The sequence below is a fragment of the Nematolebias whitei genome, chromosome 18 (genome assembly GCF_014905685.2).
Source record: "Nematolebias whitei isolate Nwh7 chromosome 18, NemWhi1, whole genome shotgun sequence".
NCBI classification, from domain to species: Eukaryota; Metazoa; Chordata; class Actinopteri; order Cyprinodontiformes; family Rivulidae; genus Nematolebias; species Nematolebias whitei.
In genome coordinates, this window is record NC_056515.1 from 21141000 (window position 1) to 21162694 (window position 21695).

A 21695-nucleotide genomic window follows, 5' to 3' on the forward strand; every position below is an offset into this window, starting at 1 on the left:
GTGTGAATGAGAGAGTGAATGGTTGTTTGTCTCGTTTGTCTCTCTGTATCCCTGTGATGGACTTGTGACCTGTCCAGGGTGTACTCCACCTCTTACACAGTGATAGTTGAACATGGGCACCAGTGACCCCTGTGACCTGAAAAGGAAGAAGCAGGTGACGATAATGGTGTTGGGTTTTTCAGCCTCTCTCTACCAGGTTCCTTAAGGCATGGGTAGCACCGGTGAGCAGCTGCAGCTAGAGACCATTTGCCTAATTGGTGCCAGGGCTGCTTAAGGCTTCAGTTGAGCTCCAGTCATTGCTGGAGCATTGTTCTACCTGCTGGTATATATATGTTTCCATCCTAGTATAGTATTTAGAAATTAAAATACTTACCTTGTTTTCTGCCTGCATATTTTCAGAGCCTTGATGTCTTGGATCTTGTCTCCTAACCTGGATTATTGGAGAAAACCTTGGAGAAACCTCACCTGTGGTTCTTGGCCCTCAGCTGCTCTCACACGCCTTCCACCTCTGCAGACTGCCTGGTCCTGTCGCTGTTGAAGAAAAACCCTCAGCCTTACTCACCCAACCGTCTCGACTCCTACGACTGTAAGATCCTCAGATTCTGGTCGATCATCTGTTGGGTTAATATTACCTGCTACAAAGTAATCCTCCTCCTTTGTCTCCACAGCCCCAGACCCTGCTTGTAAAAGAGTTTCCATTTTCACTGTAAATAAACATTTTCAATTATATTTGAGTCTGGTTCTGTTATCCTCTCAGTCTGTATTATCTGGGTTACCCTCATTATAACAAATCGATAGATGGACGTATTTGTATTATAAAATTACAGTAGTGTAGAAAAAGCTGAGCACAATCTAACAGTTACTAACTCTTGGAGCTGTGGGCACTTCCTTTTTCTTACACCAAATTAAAAGCTACACTATTTTTTCTTTTATTTATTTAAACACAATTCAGCTTGAGTTCAAATGTATTACTAAATGTATGTTTTGAGTTATTTTAAATATTTTTCTAAGTAAAAAATGTCCTAATGGTTCCTGTTTTCTATTGTGATAAATTATAGGGAACAAAAAATGTCAATGTCTACAAAAAGCCTCTTGGACATTTTGACTTTTCTGTCTTTAGAAATGCATTCATGTAAAGTCTAAAAAATGAATTTAAGACAATTAAGCCTTTTATCTTTTAATGTAGCAAAAGAGTGAAGCAGTTGATTTTTATTTATTTATTTATTTTTTGCTAAGGACTATTAGAGTTTTTTGACATTAATAATGACATCTTTAATGAGAGCTTTCCATCATTACATTAATTATAACCCTGAAAAGGATCATGCATTCAATTTTTATATTTACTTCTATTTTTCCATGCGTTCTTGATAAAACGACATAAACGCACTGATAAAAAGGTTAATCACTCAGACAGAATGATAAAAATGCAACTGGAAGCCCATGTTTGGAGATTATAAAATAAGAATGCTATGACTAATGCATATACTGCATATCAAATGGATCACAAAGTTGACAGTGCAAGTGCACTGCTGGCCCCATGTCAATAAAGTATGACCTCTTGGCAAGGCTGGATACAAGTTGCAGTTTGATACAGAACAGAGCCATTATAACGCTTGTTATAACATCTCTGAAGGCTAGTCATTCCACAGTTTTATTACTCGTTCTCAGTATCAACACTGGGTCAGAGTTGAAGTCCAAGCTGATCTTTATGTTCAAATGGAGAGAGATTAGAATATTTTACTGGTGATGGGAAGTTCTCAATGTGAGACATACAATCCATAGACTTGTACCACATGTAGATGGATAGTGTATTGTTGAAAACCAGTACAGGGTGCTGCTTCAAAAGAGGTGAAACTTGTGGTTGAAGGATGCAACAGACATACTGCGCTCCCAAACTCCTCTGAATCACAACTTGAGGTGGCCTGAAGACAAACTTCATAGATGCCTAAACCATGTTGCCAGGTGAAATGCTGGTGTGTCTCTCCACAACTTTGGCAGGATTGCTTCTCTTCCACACACAGCTAAACACCCGCATAATGGTTATCTGTGCAAATCATATCCCTGGTCCATTAATTACCAGAATAGAACAATCTCCATGTCTCACTGCTACAACATCAAGTTCAGCCACTTCTCCTTTGGCGCTAAGAACAGTCTACACAAGGAAGGTGAACTCACAGTCCACACACTGATGCCATTTGTCAAGACACAAGGTGTGATGACACTAGTTATTGTAAAGAGTCAAATCGCTGTGTTCTTATGGAAGATGTAGATGTCATGTAATATTTGGTGCACTATATAATAATCCTCCCTTGGTTTGATCTGTATAGGGCAACCAGAACCTTCTAGACATGTGTGGTTAATGGCACATGCTTTTTAGTTCTGATGCTGGGTTACTATGACATCTATGTATCCTACTATATCTTAGGCTATAGCATGGCATGACTACCTGGCCTGGTTAAACCCACATTATAAGTACTTTTAAGCTCTGTAAAGTGCTGCTAATGCTGTCTAATACATCTACAAGACATCCTCTGTGTCTACTGATTTGCACTGTTTTGACCGTCTATTGAATGTTCAAGCAACTGCCTGATAAGATTCAACTTGTCTGCTGGATTCCTTAGATACAGAACTTTACTAATTGGCTTTTATGTATGTGAATGTTCCTGTAAAGTGCCCTGAGACAACTTTGTTGTGATTTGGCGCTATACAAATAAACTGAATTGAAAACTGAATTGATAACACCATTGTTTCAGTCGTATCAAATGAAGTCTGAATTAAAACATTCCTTTTGCATGCTTAACTTTATTTTTTCCTTCTTACTTTTTTCATCAGTGAGAGTATATTACTCTATTTGGTTTGCATAAAAATCAACAATGACAAAGTGAAAAGTAGGACTATAACCATCCAGCTCAGAAACCCAGCTGTGCTCGCGGCAGAGATGGGCTCCACTGCTGTCAGGTTTCAATTCATGTAACTTTGAAAATCTAATGTGTCCTTTTGGGAATCCAAAGCAAACAGTAAAGGGATGGATGCTACAAATATTCACAGTCGCTATATCGAAGATAAAGGCAGTCAAAAATATTCATGGGTGTGTCCTCTGACTGAAAGTAAGTAACTCACACTTAAGTGTGCACTGTATGCACACACGGTTAAATGTGCTGTCTGCTATGTTTTATCTTAGGCAAACAGAAATCAAGCTACAAATTACTGTTTATCTAATAAGCCTGGGAAGTCAAAGTGGAAATTTATGTTGTTCATTAGATGTGATGTCGTGTGATCAGAGCAAGGCTGTGATGTTCTTTTAGCCTAATGTTTTTTTTTTCAACATTGACATCTGTTAAAGTGTCAAGGCTGAGTTCCACAAAAAACATTGACTCGTCCTTGGCTGTTCAGTTTAGATTGTCTTGACAGAAGATACAAGGAGCACACAACGAATAAACAAATCAAAATTTGAGGAAAAATAAAAAACTAGGGAGGGACGTGAACATGGAGTGTGCATTATATAAATATATAATTCTAAAATACCTACTTTGTATTTACTGCCATGATTTTTTCTTGCAATTAAAAGCCTTACATTCCAGCATTCTTTGAAGGGATGCACATTGCACACCAGCGCTCATGCCACAATTGAATTAAAACTAAAATCATCTTATTTAGACAAAAAAACAAAACAAAAAAACAACATACAGAACTTTGCAGTAAAGCTGGTGAAGGTTCTCTGTCTTCCAGGTCACAATCAATCACAAAAAAAGGTTAAAAAACAAAAAAGAACTGGACTTTTTGTCTGAAGCTGAAGACATTTCACTTCCCATCATGGAGGCTTTATCACATCTAGATTTTTAGACATTTTAGATTTGATAGAGCCTCCCCGAGGGGAAGTGAAATATCGTCAACTTCAGAATAAAACTACAGGTTTTTGTTTGTATTTTTTTTTTACCTTTTTTTTTTTGACAACTTTGTCGCCATTTTGGTCAAATCTTGAAAATTTTGCTTTGTACAGTCTGATGTGCAAAATACATATGAATAACTTTCAGCTACGTCTAATTTTAGCACAACTTTTATAAAGCAGATTAATTTATAGCCATTGGCTAATGTTCTTTAGCTCTGGCATCTTGAATTTGACTGGCTACAAAAGTTAATAATTTGTAGATGCGCATCCAGTTATTACAGTTTTAAAGTTTATTAAAATTCCTTCTATGGCTCATGAGATATTTTGCTAACAGACATTCAAAGTTGACATACAATAGGTAAGGCCTAAACTTTAAACAGATTCTTGGCAGTTGATAATTATAGTGACCACAGGTGAAACCACGTGCAAGTTCAAGTTAAGTTTATTGCCATTTGCATCACATGTGGAACATGAGGTAGAACAAAATTATGTACTCAAGGTTCCAGTTACACCCAACGATAGCATTTTTTTTTCTTCTGTCTGCTCCCTTGTTGAGGTGTCGCCACAGCGAACACAGTCCCACGAAGACTTAGCCATATTTTTTACGTCGGATGCCCTTTCTGACACAACCACAGACCACCGAGCTACCACAGCCCTCTGTGTGGAGCAGAGAGCTGCTGTCTAGGGTGCCCGGGGGAGCAGATGGTGGGGGTAGAGGGCCTTGCTCCAGGGCCCAGAGTGGGGCACATGAGGGTGGAGGCAGGTGTGGGTGCTTCACCTCTACCACCCACATTTTTGACGTTGTCGGTACCACGAGTTGACCCAGCAATCTTCCAATCACATGCTCACCTTCTTTAACCTCTGCGCCAACACTCCCCAACAATAGCAAAAATATGTAGTGTAAAAAGAAACACTCTATAAAGATCTAAGATATACACCAGGGCTTTTCAACTGGTGGCCCACGGGCCATTTCCGGCCCATGGGTGACTTCAATCCGGCCCACTTCATTAAAAAAAAGAAAAAAAAAAGAAATTGCAGGGTGGGTTATGGGTTTGTGTTTTGGGTCCTGTTTATTGCATTTATGATTCAATGCCAAAACTTAAACACATTTAAAAGGTGACAGATCTTTGTAAACTTTGGTTTATTTACATAATGATTTTCATCACTGGATGTCCGACCCCTGATAAACAGTAAATGAACACTAAACGTTATGCTAAAATATCTAAGATATACGCTAAACACTAATAATACAAAACAATATGGTGTAATAACAGCGGCCCTAACATGATTCTGTGATGAGCAGATGGATATGAATGAATATGAATACAATAACTTGACGAGGAGTTAGAAACAGTTTTAGTAATACTGGGATCACAGGGTAGGTAGATGAAGTCAGTGTGACACATGCTCACCTATTGCTATTTCAAAAGCACCAACACAGCTAGAGATGCTCAGTTTTGTAATAATGCAAAACATCTTTACAGTAATAGGCCTGGTTTACTCAACAAAGGACAAAGAAAGGAACAGAACTACAACCAGAAAGGCAGCCATCTGTGTGCTGTGCTCCACACTTTCATCTTCCTTCCTGTCTATGCTGCTGCGTCTAAAGTTCACTATGGGTCGCGTCAGCCAGGACCTGTTCGAAAATGTTGGGTCAAGAATCAATCCAGAAACATTTGCCTTTAAGTAAATAGCACATTTGAAATTAAAGTCTCTACATGCTTGCTGCACATGTTGTAAAAGTCTCTGAGGCAACCTTAATCCTTCTATGATCTTCTGGTCAAACGGTTCACAGAAGTCATTTAAATATAGTAAATGGATGATTTAGATGATGATTTTACGTGATTAGTTTATTTTTGAGAAATCATTGGTGCCCCTGGTCAAAAGGGCCAATCATCAGAAATGACTAATAGATGTTTGAAAATGACTTTATTAAATGAACATCGTTCTTTTTCTTTTTCAACATCCAGAGATGTGTTGAATTTTGAGTACACACACACACGTCTCTTTTCTCTTTATAGCTTCCATGACAATTTCCGCAAGAATCTGTTCAGAACAGCACAATTTCCTGAGAGGAACCGCACGTGGCTTTTCCACCAACAACTCTAACATACTTTTAATCTTATGTAGAAATTTTCCTGCAGCTTTGGTACAATAAAAAAAAAAAAAAAATAGACACTTTTTATATGCATTTTCAGTGACAGCACAATAACCACTTTTTGAACAGTGATTGGGGTCTTCAGTCCTGCTTTGAATCATGACACTGGTGATGAGGTGATGGCATGAATGGTACTCTATAAGAGTCAAAAGGTGAAAACAACTAGAAATACAGACCAAGAGACAATCAAATGTGATGAGGAAGGAGGTCATGCTGAAGCTAATGTTAGACTTTATTAATAAAATGGGAATACATTTTGTTTTTAGCTAAAAAAATTATCCCATTGGGGAATTTTCAGTTGTAATTTTGGGAATATTTCCTCCTTTCACTAACAAAAGCACATTGGTCAGATTTGACAGGACACAAAAACAAGTTTCTCTGTTCTACTAATAAAAATAACATGTTTGACTTGCTTACAAACAAATATCATTGTAACCTACTATAAACTGCACAACATATTTCATCTGTAAATTTGTTGTAGCCAAAATAATCTAGTATTTGTTATTTATTTTATTCATAATGAATTGTTTCAGCTCAGGTCATAGAGGCATATAAGCCATTAAAAAAAGCAAGCAACGACAACAAAAAAAACAAAAACAAACAAAATCTAATTGTTTACTGTTCATATGAGAACAAGACATTAAAATATTACATCTATATTTACTTGATAATATATATTTTCATTGGTTTATAATGAGATATACTGAAAGAGTCATTGGTTAGCATGAATTCAAAGGTGGGGAGTAAGGAGTGAACAGCAGACTCCAATGTGTTTTAGTCAAAGGTTTTGGTTGTTTGTGCTTTAGCCTAAATTTAATAATAACAATACAGTAAAGATAAAATTGAGAATCTTCAGAGACTGCAAAAAAGTGATGATTTGCCAATCTGCTGGATTCCTTAGATAGATAACTTTGTGTAACTGGCATTTTATGATGTGTGTGGATGTTTTTGTTCAGTGCCCAGAGGTGATTTTGTTGTGAATTGGCACTATAAAAATAAACTGCACTGAATTCATGAAAATAGATAAAACTTACTGTAATAATTAGGGTGACATACCAAAGGAAAGACACATTTTTTGCTTTGGGAATTTTGACTTTTGCTAAAAATGTCAGCAGACGGGATAACGAAATGACATCAGAAGCCATCTGACACATTGCCCTGTCACTCCTCAAGGCTTTATCCAGACTTGGAGTTTGTGAAGTATATTCATGTAAAAAAAATAAAAAATAAATACAAAAAATGCAATTCACCATTTACATTTCACCCTGGAAGGGAAACATAATTACAAGTCGCAGCTTTGCCACAATTGCAAATGGCACACAGCCACTCTGAAATACATTAAGATGAAGCTCACAGCACAGTGATGGCTACAGGTGTCTTTAGAAGATGTATGCAGGAAATATGACATTTCTGCAAGGGATTTTTGCAAGACCAGTAAATTGTCACTCTTTATTTTACTCATTTGTCTTCCTATTTATACATTTTGTAACATAATTGTGGAAAAAAACTGCATCTGTGTGGCTATATTTATGAAAAGCACAGTAAAGTTTCTAAAAAAAAAAGTTTATTCAGGTAATAGTGTTATTCTTGTTGCAGGAGGGTACAATGACCTCACACTGAATTAGTTTTGGAGTTTTATTTCATATCTTGACTCAGTTTCAAAATTTTAATCTTTAAATATTGCCCAACATGGAAGGTGCTTTTGTTCCACATCTAAAATGCCCACTGTCTTTTACGTGGACAGCTAATATAAAAATAAAAAAAATCATGTTGGAATGAAAATATTTATCCAGTTTAAGCCAAGTGCAAACAAAAAGGCAGTGTTTTAATAGATTTTACACAAAATCTCAAAAGTTCTTACACAAAAGTGTCACAAAGAGAAGAAAATTCAAGTTATAAAGAATTCCCTTTGTCTAGATGGGTAATTTTATATACCTAAGGACTAAAAAAAAACTTAATTTAATTCAACAATCCATCTCCATTTTCTCTGAACATTCTAGGCTTATAAAAATATACTGCAGGTTTTCATTAGATTCAAAGAAAATTCATAAGAAAGAACTTGGCACTCATTTGACTGAACTTTAAGAAGCTCTGTGGGATATAAGAAAATATAAAGACCTGAAAGTTGTTCTCTGGCAGCCACAACAGGCTTCATATATGATATTTATATGTTTTATAAATAATACAACTTGCATGGAAATAACAATAGAAACCTGACTGAAAACCATAGAAAATGCTTGGGTTACAATTTAGAACTTTTTTTTAGACTAGTCACTTATAGAACTTCACACATCTTAGAATCACCTAATGGTGTATCTTGTAGTTGGGAAATAATACATACATTTAATAATATACATATACATGCATATATAAGTTTGCTTCCATTATTAGTACCATTAACTAAGAGCCAAGAGTCAACGACTTTTAATTAGATCCTGAATAAAGTAACTTATCAGGACTATTCAGCTCAAATCTAACTTTTATTGTTTGTGTCAGCTTATATAGTTTATGGTCACTTCAAATTTTTGCTTTATTTCAAGTAACAGTTTAATGATTGTTTCAAGATATTTAATTTAGGTGAGAACATTCTATAAGAGCCCACAAGTCATAAACTACAGTATGAAACAAATGTGTTATGCCAGAATATATTTTCAGCACCATGGACAGAGCTACTGGTGAGTAAGTTTCTTTTGGCTGCTCCCTTCTTCAGGGGTCACCACAGCGAGCGAACACATGAAAGATCTGGCAATGTGTTTTACGTTGAATGCCTTTCCTGACGCAACCTGGACTTTATCTCAACCTCAGGATTAGAAAACCACAGCACCGACCACCAAGCTACCGCAGCCTAATGAACAGAGCTTCTAGTAGCACATTGTAAAGACACAATATTCTTCGGTCTTTCAAAAAAAAAAAAAAAAATATATATATATATATATATTACACAAGAATGTACATGTTGTGTTTACCAATCAGTTGTTTTCAGGTTGTATACAAACATTTTTCTCTAACTGTATTTATGAAGTTGAATAATTATTTGCTTTACATCAACTAATAATGCGACATAAATGTGTTTTTGAAGGATCTGGATGGAGCCATCACGGGCCCCATTTTCCCTTTAGCCTTAAAAAAAAAGCTACATTTTTTTTCTAAAAATTGTTGATAATTTAGTTGTTGCAGGTGCCTCAAACCTTTATCAATTTATATATGTAATTGTATATCACCAGAGCTGCACCATCCAGAGTTACAGCCTAAGAGTGAATAGGTTTAAATATGTCTACTTTCTTTGTTAAAATGTTCTCCAGCATATTAAATCATAAAGATGAAGGTGGTTGCCAAGGTCTATACATAGCAGAGCAAGGTGAAAACAATGTGAGTGGTAGTGAGCAACACAACAGTGTGCATGGTCTAGACTCAGTTTCACAAGCTGTGCATAGAAAAATAGGCTGTGATTTATAAAACGGTAACCAAACAATATAGGGCCATATGGCTTCCTGTTCACTTTTTCACAAACGCTGGGGAGACTGAAATATAAAATCTTGCTTTGATTTTTCATTCTTTTTTTTTTTAACTGCTTTTTTAATGGTCAATTTATCTCCAATATTTGAAGCCTAGTGAGACACTGGCTTAGAGAAGATGCTACTGGATTTACAAGCAGTAAAACAGACTGAAACCACTACTGGGTAAATCTGTTTGCAGATTTATAAAAGACATTTCACATTAACAAGCTATGCCTTTAAAAGAGAAAAAAAAAAACTGCGACCTTCCACCCTACTGTTGCGTGCTGTATTCTGTGCACGCCTTGCCTTCAGCTGTGCTGTTTGCCTACTTGTGCAAAGCAAATCCAGCAGTAGGATGCCACCACGTATACTGTCAGTTAGAAAACCTCATAAAGGGATGATGCCTCAGGCTTCTCTTTGCCTCTCAGCAACACAGTCCAGTGGTGTCATCGCTCACAAACATGAAAATAAAATCCATGACTTAAGTAAGGCCACTGAATAATGTAAATGAGATATAGCCAAGAGTAGCATACTGATAATGCTTGTTGAGGCTTCATTGGATACATATTCTGAGGTTGAGAGCAAACAGATTAATGGAAAATAACTTTACAGAATGATAATCTTGGGAAAACATGGGCAATAACATATAAAGTAGATCAAGCAGGTTTAAGGTCAACATGGGGATGCCTGTGTTACATATACAGAAACATATAGAACATAAGACAAATCTATACAATCTTATCAGGAGGTCACATCAAGTCAAAGTGAAGCTCTATTTTTCTCACCATTGGAGCAGCCCTTGAAGCGAGCCCCTCGGGCTGGAGCTCTCTGTAGATCGGCCTTGACTCGAGCCTTCAGACCCACATTCTCCTTCTGCATTGCATTGAGAGCATCGCTGACGGAGTTCACCACCTTCACCATGTTGATCTGGCTGTCTGACAGCAGCTGGGAGACCAAACAAAGCGAGGAACACACATTTACAGTTAACTTTAATTAATCTTTAAACAACTTTAAAACACTAACATCCCTCAGCAGTACTTTAACCATTTTACGAAGTGAGCCAGCAGGTTTTATTACCTCCAAGACCGTCTGTGTGTTCTGCTTATTTCACAACAATGAGCACACTTGAGTGTCAGACATGCACAGTAAAACTGAGCTGTGACTCAAGATGAAACATTTTGATATTGATGCAATTTTTGCTTCCTTTTATGCTCCAACTGAAGAAAAGTTCCCATGAAATCAAATTTGACATTTAAACATTTAAATGTGATATGTAATATGATGCACTTTTCACCGCCCACACTGAATATCTAATCCAACATTTTTTTTTTTTAAGTATTCTTCTGGCTATTTTTGTGTTCGTCATTTTCTGAGAAAAAAAATGGTTATGACTCAGAGTACACTTTGAAGACTTGTGATTATTTATTTATTTACTTCTAAAAAGTAATAAAACCAATTTCAAACCAAGGCTAAAGTGAAGTGGAGTGGTCCAATCAGGCTATGTACAGGCAAAATATCATGTGACTACTTGATTTTATTTTCAAATGAATTCATATTGTTCTCATGTAAACTGAGTATGGTAATTTTCTTAGTAGTTTTCTTTGTTGGTGGTTCCTGAAATATACTAATGTGTAAGATGAGGTTTAATGCAGGAGCACATTGCATGTATTTGTACTCTAATGCATATATGTACTAGTGAACATTACGTTGGTCCAAATGGAAAATGAGCATGATGGTACCAGTTTAGATACATGCATATAAGAAAATAATATACTTAAAGACATCCGATCTAATTTTTGCAAAGACAACAACAATAGGTGCTTTCATTTTTCGTTTTTGAACATAAAATCAATCAAAATTGCATGGAGGACTTTAGAAAATTTCTTTCTGAATACAAGACAAAGCAGATTTTTTTTCTTCTCTGAATTGTATATATAACCACCCACTATCATGGAGCAGAAAGAAACATTGTCTAACATTTCTAATGACTAGAAATAAACTTTTCTTTGTTTATTGTCCAATATTTGTGCCATCTGTGATTTATTCTGTTGATGGATTCAAAACAGCAAACTGAGCATTTTAACACGGTTATCGGGTTTTCTGGATGGGTATTATTTGTTGAAATGTTTAATCTTTTATCTATGATTTCTTCAGTCTGAGGAGCTGCAACAAACTGTCTTATAAACAATACCTTCTCATAGTGGATCAACCAGTTTCCTGGTAACATCCAAAACTAGTTGTTCACTTGATACATGAGGACTATCAGTCTAACAACTGATTGTAAATGACCTGATGGTCACTTGCTATTCACAGAGGGCTGAGTGATACTTGCAATAACAGGATTGCACGGGGGTGGGGGGTGGGGGTGGGGGGCAATGAATACAAAAGTGTCTGCCTCATTTAATGACGAGCAGCTTCTCTTGACAAAGATGGCTTCCTTTACTTCTCTCTTGTACCAACGCTCCTCTCTATCAGTGATGTGCACATCTTCATCCCTGAAAGAGTGACTGCTGGCCTGCAGACGAGTGTAGACTGTTGAGTCCTGGCCAAATGATGTTGCTCTTCTGTGCTGGGCCATCCTTTTGGCCAGTGGCTGCTTTGTTTCTCTGATGTATAATTGATCACAGTCTTCCTGGCACTTAACAGTATAGGCAACAATGCTCTGTTCTGACGAACTGGATCTTTGGGATGGACAAGTCTTTGTCGTAATGCATTTTAGGGTTTCAAAGCCACTGATATGTCATGTTTAGAAAATAAACATATCAGTTTCTCTCAAACTCCCACAACATACAGAATGACCACTGGTCTGGGTTCCTTCTTTTGACCTAATGGCTGGCTGGAGTCCTGTTTGGGTTTTTTCTCTGCTTTCCAAAAGGCCCAGTTAGGATATCCACATTGCTCCAGGGCCTGTCTTCTGTGGGATTTCTTCTTCTCCCTGGCCCATGAATTTGTGGGGATGCTGTTGGCTCTATGGTGCAAAGTTGTGATGACTCCTAATATGTGTTCGAGCTGGTGATGGGAGTCAAAACACAAGCACTGGTCTGTGTGGTTGGGTTTGTTGTACATATCAGTCTCCAAATGTCCTCCATCAGAGACTGAGACCTCACAACTCAAGAAAGCCAACGGGTCATCTTTTACATGTTCTCATATAACTTTATGTATTTAACCACATAAGTGATGTGATCAATGAAATTTTGAATTTTCTGAGATTTAATATTAACCCAAGTGTCATTGGCATACCTGAACCAGAGACTCGGTGGTGTCCCTGAAAAGAACATCAATGTTTTATTTTCTACCTGCTCCATGTACCAGTTTGCGAAAAAATAAGATAAACTGGCATTAGTACACTCATATTTCTGCCTTTAATATTGTGTACAGGTGAAGTAGGTTGACTGCAGGCACAGTTTCAAGAGTTTGCACAGATGCTCTGTGGAAAAAGTAGTCCTGCTGTTAAGAGTGGGGTTCGATTTTAACCCTAAACACACCACCTCCACTGCCTCATCAATGGTATGCTGGTGAATTCATCAGAGTCAGAGTCAGAGAGTCAGAGTCAGAGTCAGAGTTTCTTTATTGTCATTCGCGCCTCATGTGGTACATGTGGTGGAGCGAAATTATGTACACGTGGTCCCAGTTACATCCAACAATAAAATGTATAAGAAAAACAGTAACAACATCTAAGATATGAACTAAGAAAAACATCAACTAAATATACACTAAGCACTCATAACATAAAACATTGAACATCAGCACAAACATGAACATGAGTCTGTGAGCAGATGTGCACGCATGAACACATCAACATTGAAACAGATCAGCAGCAACATGATGTGATTTTTTCACAGTGATTATTCTGGTTAGAGATTCATGAGTCTAACAGCCTCAGGGTAGAAGCTGTTCCTCAGTCTAGTGGCTCTACACTTAATGCTCCTTAACCTCCTTCCTGAGGGGAGTGGGGCAAAAAGTGTGTGTGCTGGGTGAGTGGGGTCCTTCATGATGCAGGTGGCCCTCTTCCTGCATCTGGAGGTGTAGATGTCTGTGATGGTGGGGAGGCTGATTCCAACAGATTTCTGTGCAGCCTTCACCACTCTCTGCAAAGCTTTTCTTTCTGCAGCTGTGCAGCCTCCATGCCACACATTGATGCTCGAGCACAGGATGCTCTCCACTGCACACCTGTAGAAGGAGGTGAGGACTGAGCTTCCCAGACCAGCTCGCCTCAGCCGTCTGAGGAAGTAGAGTCTCTGATGAGCTTTCTTGATCAGGCTGGTGGTGTTGTTGCTCCAGCTGATGTTGTCATTCATGTGTACACCCAAGTACTTGTAGCTGGAGACCACTTCCACCGCAGATCCTCTTATGTTTAGGGGGGTGTAGGTGTTTTTGTTCCTTCTGAAGTCCACAATCATCTCCTTTGTCTTCTTCACATTGATGTGAAGGTTATTCTCTTTGCACCACCTCTCCAGGTGTTCCACCTCATCAAAGGTAACATACATAAAAATGGGTGTGATATCAAATTAAACCATTGTTTCATGAGTCCCCATGATGACATCATTCACCTTATCCACAAAGTCCATGGTGTTCTGTAGCTGATGTTCTCAGCTGCCAACTAATGGGCTGGGTACAGATGCCAGATATTGGTAAATTATGTTAAGTGACAAGAGTTATTCATGGTAACATTTGGTCTTAACTTTACCGTACATATTGTTTGTGAATTGGGGTATGAATCTGGGTATAGTCTGTGGTACAGAACGTGGTCAATGGCCTTGTCCTGCTCCAAATGTTTCACGGAGTCTACCAATTCACTCACAGTCTTGTACCCACTTTCTGGGTCTTATTTCAGCATCTCATAAGTGTTTAAGTCACTAAGGAATGTCATTACTTTCTCATGATAGTCTTTTTGGTTCAATATCACTGTGCGACTTTCTTTGTCTGCTGGGAGAATGATGATGTTCTTGTCCTTGCTGAGAGTGGTGAGTGCATCCCTCTCCTCTGCTGATGTTAGAAGGTGGTGGTTTGGTATTGCTGAGGCAGGCTGACACTTTGATTCTGAGTGTTCTGCTTCCAACTTGAGACATTTTGTTGTTGGGGGATGGCTGATCTGTGGCTGTGACCATCTCTAAGGGAGGAATTCTTCATGGCATGACCGCAAAGTCCAGTCCTTTGGACACCTCTATTTTCCCCAGGAGGAGCTGGGTTTTGAATAAGCTGGATATACTTACGCGGCATACATACTCTGAGATAATTTAACTTCTCTGCCTAAAAGCTTTAAAGTATTTCTTAAACCACTAGCATGTGATAAATTACACCTATTTAAAACATACTGAAGTTGAAGTTAATACACTGCTGCTCGTCAACCACAAACCCAAAGAGTCCTTTTAGGACCTTTAGACCAAAAAAAGATGCAAAGACTGCACATGAAACCTGATTCCATAAAGCACTCTGGTAAATGTAGTGAAACACAGAGCTCTGTGGGAAGCCTAATGATGAATGTATGTGCTAGGACTGGCATAGAGTAGGGTAGCCTGTCTATTCTCCCATGGTCACTCCTTTACTTCAGGTTTTTATGTGCTGTTCATTACATAAATGTCTACACACAGCTAAAGTCTACACACAGCCGGGTGTTACTCCCAAACTGTGTGTAAAGACACACAATATTACTTTGAAGTTAAGACAAATAATCTTCATGTCACTGTCTTACACAGTAAAACCAACTACCCCTTTGAAACTCCTCCTTTATCATCCCTCTTTTATGTCACTCACACAGTTTCATGCAAACGTGACCTCCTCCCTCACCCCTGAAAAACACACAGAAAAACCTGCAGTTTTCAAAGTCCAGCACACACTGCTCAGATTTCTCCATGAAAGCATGTTTATGCAGCACAGCTATACTCAGGTGTTAAAACTGCATCAGACAAAAACCCCCACCGGCCTTTCCCTGTCCTCAATATCTTTGCAATATGACACTAAGGCACAGCAAGCTGCGCTGAAATATTATCACTCCGGAAGTGTAAGTTAAATCCGCACACACAATCAAACAAGGCACATTTATGTACATGCCCCCATGCAGGTGCAAAGAAAACTACAGCCACTTGCATGCATACATTTTAGAACTGACCCTATTCTGCTCAGCAACAAGGCAGGGTTCATAAAGACCTTTTGTTTATGAATGTTTATGTTTATATTGTTTATGCTGTTTATGTGTGGTGTATCTTTATCACCTACTGCTGAAAGGAAAGAGGCGGACAATGATGCTTTTTTTTTTTTTACCATGTGTCAGCATGCCTGTGTATTTTTCTTCAGTTTTAGCAAAATATCTAATTAATTCTGAAACAGAATGTAATGCCACTTTCAGAAAGTAATCACTGAATGTGCATCTACAAATGATTAGCATTCGGAGTCTGTTTGGTTTAAGATGGCTGCCACACCACAGCTAATTAATCTTAGCAAAACCCCCCAAAAATATTATAACGCAATCATTTCTAAAAATAATCAGCTAGCATTTGATATTAAGGTAGCTAAGATTAATTTAAACCACACTCTCCAGGGGTTAACTGACTGGGTAATACATTTCTTTAAAACAGTGGCATTAACCATTGGAGACAACCCTATCTGTCTGTTAGAAAAATTTCGGACAAATGTTAATGAAACTTTCTGAAAGTAATCATTAGGCACATATGCAAAAGTGATGAACTTTTTAAGTCAACTGATATAGCCAACGGGCAGCACGGTGGCACAACTGGTAGAGCTGCTGCCTCTCAGTGAGCAGGTCCTTGGTTCAAACCCCGGTCCAGGGGCCTTCTGGGTGGAGTTTGCATGTTCTCTCCGTGCATGCGTGGGTTTTCTCCGGGTACTCCGGTTTCCTCCCACAGACCAAAAACATGCATGTTAGGCTAATTGGTAACTCTAAATTGTCCTTAGGTGTGAGTGGGAGAGTGAATGGTTGTTTGTCTCGTTTGTCTCTATGTGTCCCTGTGATGGACTGGAGACCTGTCCAGGGTGTACCCCGCCCCTCGCACAGTGATTGCTGGACATGGGCACCAGCGACCCCCGTGACACAAAATGGAACAAACGGGTAAAGAAAATGGATGGATGGATATAGCCAACCAACCTTGAAAAACACAAATATGGTTACAGCTGAGTCAGTTACACTGAACTAAAGTTTGATGCGACAGTAGTTGAGCATCATCCACAACACATACTCTGAGCACAAACCCATTTCTGAACATCTTGCATTGTTGTTTGTGATCATACATTAACTTATTCAAAAAGCTATAAATTCACCATGTATCAACATAAACTGATCTTAGTTTTGAATTCTCAGATAAAGGTGACAACTAATATCCATTCCTTCAAAAAAGGCTAGAAATTTAATTGAAAATATTCCTTAATACAACCCAAAGCAAATCTTTTTCTCTCCACTTTGTGTGCAACCCTATCATGATTGCTTGTGTTGTTATTTATTCAGTAAGTATTGACTTCCTGTTTGCGTGTCTCTTTTCAAAGCAAAGTCTCCAGCCTCAGTGCTCGGCCTTGACGGACACATCAATTAGGATCATGATGTAATTAGCACTCATTAGGCAGCCTTTGCATTCGTTTACAAAATCAGCTCTTCCACAGCACTTAAAACAGAGAGCTTTGTTTTTTTAATGTGTGGATCAAGATTTAAATACAGGCCCATTTTTGTGTTTCTGTTGCACAGTCATGAAAAGAGTCAGCTTCAAGGTTTTAAACATGATCTGCTTCATAAACTAGATATGCATTCATACTTACAATTTCTATGTGAGTAAAGTCAGTTTGTTGCATTATTAATGCCTTACTTTGCAGTGCAATTGCACTGAACTGCATAAAATAGAAACGCAGAATAAAAAACTGTCGTGTAACTGGTTTGAACCAAATGATTTTCGACATTTAGACATTTAGACTAGAGCTACAAAGCTGAAACAGGCTCTTTTTTTTTTATCCAGCCACTATACACACAAACAGTGGATTTTCCAGTCATACAAATCATAAGTGCTACTTAAAAAAATATACAATAATACTTAACTGGTGTAGACCTTGAAATATCACAATAACTTGGGATAATTTCAGAGTTTCACATTAAACCAGGACTTCTGCTGTACATTAAATGGGTTGTTTAGTTGTTTTGAAGTGTGATTCTACTAAGAAAAAACTATCACCAATTTAAATTTTACCTGTCTTATATCGCTCTGACTGTCTCAGTTTATAAAGATTAGCTCTGACCTAATTGAAGAGGTAATGGCTAGTCTGAGTGGAGGTCCAATGTAATATTTAGCTGTTTTCAAACAACTTCAACCTCTAAAAAATATATGATAGGTTGTGCAAGTGCTATTTAATAAACCTTTTCATTGCCATCCATTTTGCATTATTAATATTGGTTGCATGGATTTTACTGATTGTATTTATTTTTGTATAATAGGTCTCTTTTGCAGGGCAGCACGGTGGCGCAACTGGTAGAGCTGCTGCCTCTCAGCGAGAAGGTTGCCGATTCAAATCCCGGTCCGGGGGCCTTCCTGGGTGGAGTTTGCATGTTCTGTCCGTGTGTGCGTGGGTTTTCTCAGGGTTTCCTCCCACAGACCAAAAACATGCATGTTAAGCTGATTGGTAACTCTAAATTGTCCCTAGGTGTGAGTGAGAGAATGAATGGTTGTTTGTCTCGTTTGTCTCTTTGTGGCCCTGTGATGGACTTGCGACCCGTCCAGGGTGTACCCCGCCCCTCACACAGTAATTGCTGGACATGGGCACTGGTGACCCCCGTGACCCAAAATGGAAGAAGCGGATAAAAGATAATAGATGGATGGATGGGTCGCTTTTGCAAATGAGACAGGTGTGTCTCAACATGACAAATAAAATAAACTTATAAGGAAAAAAATCCAGTTATATTTATGTCTATTTCTCAAAATTTCAGCTGTTCTAAAAACTTTCTGTAGCAGTTTATATAATATTGTTCATAACATTCCCAAAGAACTCCAAAATGTATAAACTTTTTTATGAGAGATGTTTTTCTCTCTATTGCATGCATTTCTATGGTATACAAGAAAGAGAGAGGGGTCAGGAATCCTCCATCGCAATTAAAACCGATAATGTCTATCAAAGATAAATTATTTCATACGTTTGTCAAAAAGACACACAACCATTATCATTCAAACTCCCAATATTTCTAGACATGTATGTAGAAATGTCACTGTTTGTGTTGTCGTATAAATATCTGGATTATATTAATGATCAGCGTGGTTGAATTCTAAAACATATTTGAAGACACTCAGGTTTTTCCCTTTTTCATGCAGTGCCCACATGAAATAATAATAATAATAATGACAATAATAATAATGCTAATAAAACATTTGATTGTTCCTCAACACAACAAAATACCAGATAAATAGGATGCTTCTAGTGAATTCAAGGGCAGTTAGATAAATCTTCATTGGTAAGAAATGAAGCACTGATGAAAATGCTTCCTAATGGAGGCGTAAATGGAAGGCAACACAGAAAACACAGATAGGCTCAGAGAGACAAGTTCATTCATAGAAGAGCAGAGTGTCTCGGGTTAATTTGTTGCTACTTTATTGATGTAACAAAATGTGGAGCTCTTTCACGTTTATAATTTTACGAAAGCACAAAAGAAAATAGCTGTTGCGCTGAAGAACATGTTGCTGTAGAGTAGAAAATCCCTTCCGGCGTGTTTATTCTCAGAAACACACAGCTTAGATTGAGAGAGCGAGGTGGAAGGGTCTTAGTCAGGTAAATAGCCTGAGACTGGAAATGGCAGCGCTGGGGACAAGGTCACCTAATCATAACCTTCCTGCCAGCAACGGTGACCTGTGCACATTTACTCTTGAGAAAACAGTCTGTTTATTGTGGCCCCTGAAAATAGAACAAACTTTTTGTACATGATGGATAAGTCAAGAGCTGTAATAATAATAAGAAAAGAAAAGAAACACAACTCTTGCGTGAAAGAGTCATTTGTCAGCATCGTGCTACAACTGAAAGGTGCTTCTATGAATCAGAAGAAAACTGATGGGGTTGAACGTGTCGTTGTTTTGTTAAAACTTTCTCCAATTAGAATAAATGCACAGCACTGACATCTACTTAACTGGTTAAATTATATGATTACAGTGTATTCTTTTAGGACAGTCTATGGTTGTTTTACACATTTTATTTAACTTTACAAACACTGAAAAAAGTGTTTTTTTCTTAAGTACTACACACCACAGTTTTTCTCCAAAACAGTGGGTGTCACTACAAAGAAATAGAAAATGTTGCAGAGCAGGAATAATACCAAGAAAAGGCATAACGTACTGTATTTTCTGGACTATAAGTTGTACTTTTTTCATAGTTTGGCCTGTCCTGCGACATATAATCCAAATCGATTTATATACTTGATTTTCCCTATTCAGATGTAATTTTTGACTGACACATTAAATGTCTATTCATACTGACATGAACCAAAAAGTAAACATTACCATTTGCAGCTGCGAGAGGGCCGTCTAGGCTTTGGACAACTATATGTTGTCTCTCTACCACTAACCCTCCCAACATTCACTTAGAGACAAATGAGAAAAACTTAACACAAGTAAAATGCCCCCAAAAAGAAAATCCTATTATGCAGATTATAAACTGCAGGTAATAAAATATGTAGCCCAAAACAGTAATCGAGCAGCAGAAAGAAAGTTTGTACATGAGTGGGGTCTGTGCAGTCTGCCCAGGGAATTTTACTCAGCGGAAGTGACAGCCGCTCGGCGGCGGAGGATTCCCCCTCACGGGGGACATTCGTCTGTGTATGTCTGGTTCCCGCCGGGTGCACTTCTATTGCGGCGGTGCACCGTAACCGACTCTGGGTTGGCATGGAAGGATCCGGGGACTATAATATATGTTGACTTACTCCTTTTACTACAAGAAGACGGATGCTTGACAGACTCATCGTGAACTGTATTTATTAACCTTCATCTTCAGAACACCTTAGCATCATAACATCAGCACCATTCATGGCCTCATCACATTACATATCACTCCGCTACCATAGCTCACAACCCATTCGTGTATTAGTGAGCAGCACTATATACTACAAGGACGAAGGTTGCTCTCGGCTCTGGCCACGAGCTCTACAGCGTCATCCCGCCCACACCTCACCGCTTCCTGGGGCCGTGGACAAAGTGCCTCTCTGTGCCCTTCCTCCCTGCTCTGGCAGGAGACGGGGCCCCCTCACCTCTGGCACAGCTGCCAACTGGTGCAAACAAATAATTGTTTTTAGATGTTAATCATGTTAAATTTCGAAGAACTTCAACATCGAGTCCTCCCGAGCATGCTGCGGTCGCCAATCGATCTTTGGCAGCTAATTGTTTTTTGGCACACCTGCAGTAATTGGTCAGCGCCATGCATAATAAATGTGACTTATACACCGAAGTGATTCATACATGTTTTTTTCCTCTTCGTGATGCATTTTTTTGACCTATGCAATCTATACTCCAGAGTGACGTATAGATGGGAAAATATGGTAATTTTTTATACATTTTTTTAACCTATCTACTTCAGATTTAATTGTCTTGTTGAAAATTATGTAACCGTTAAAATGTTATTGATGCTAACTGAAGAAACACCAGTGATGTTGAAGTTAAAAAAATATATAAAAACGAGAATGATTTGTGCATAAATGCTTATGATTAAGTTAGCATCATCACCCTCATTGTAATGCAACTGTACAATAAGTGCTAACTTGTCATACAGGTGAGGAATTAAACAAAGTCATTAATTATTTTACAAGTGAGTGTTAATTATCCTCTCAGGTAATGATGATTCTCAGATTAGACAGTTTGCATGTTTTATTCTTAAGACCAAAGATTGTCTGTAAGGTGACAGTGATAACGCTAATTTGCAACTTGTCACATCTTTTTTTAAGCAACTAAGAATTAACAGAACAGAAAGTTTACATTTTCTACTTCCATGCAACGGCATGCTACGTAAGATCAGTTCTACTGTGTTTGAATCGACGACCAATGAGTGTTCCATGTATTAATGCCGTGTACAAATGTTGGGTCAACCTTTGCTTTGGTTAAGATCAACAGTCAGACTTCCTGGACACAGAAGTCTCTGAAGCAAAGAAACAATGAATAAAAGATTACCCTCGATGATGAACTTAACC

General features: G+C 38.1%; 1 protein-coding gene across 1 annotated transcript in view; it reads right to left on the reverse strand.

Moving 5' to 3' along the window:
• Positions 1–21695, reverse strand: part of LOC119425185 (fibrinogen C domain-containing protein 1) — a 120040-nt gene that overhangs the window by 3063 nt on the left and 95282 nt on the right. The window contains exon 3 of the mRNA XM_037692722.1: positions 10330–10489. Within this exon, the coding sequence (XP_037548650.1) occupies positions 10330–10489 (160 nt within the window). The remainder of the gene's footprint in view (positions 1–10329; positions 10490–21695) is intronic.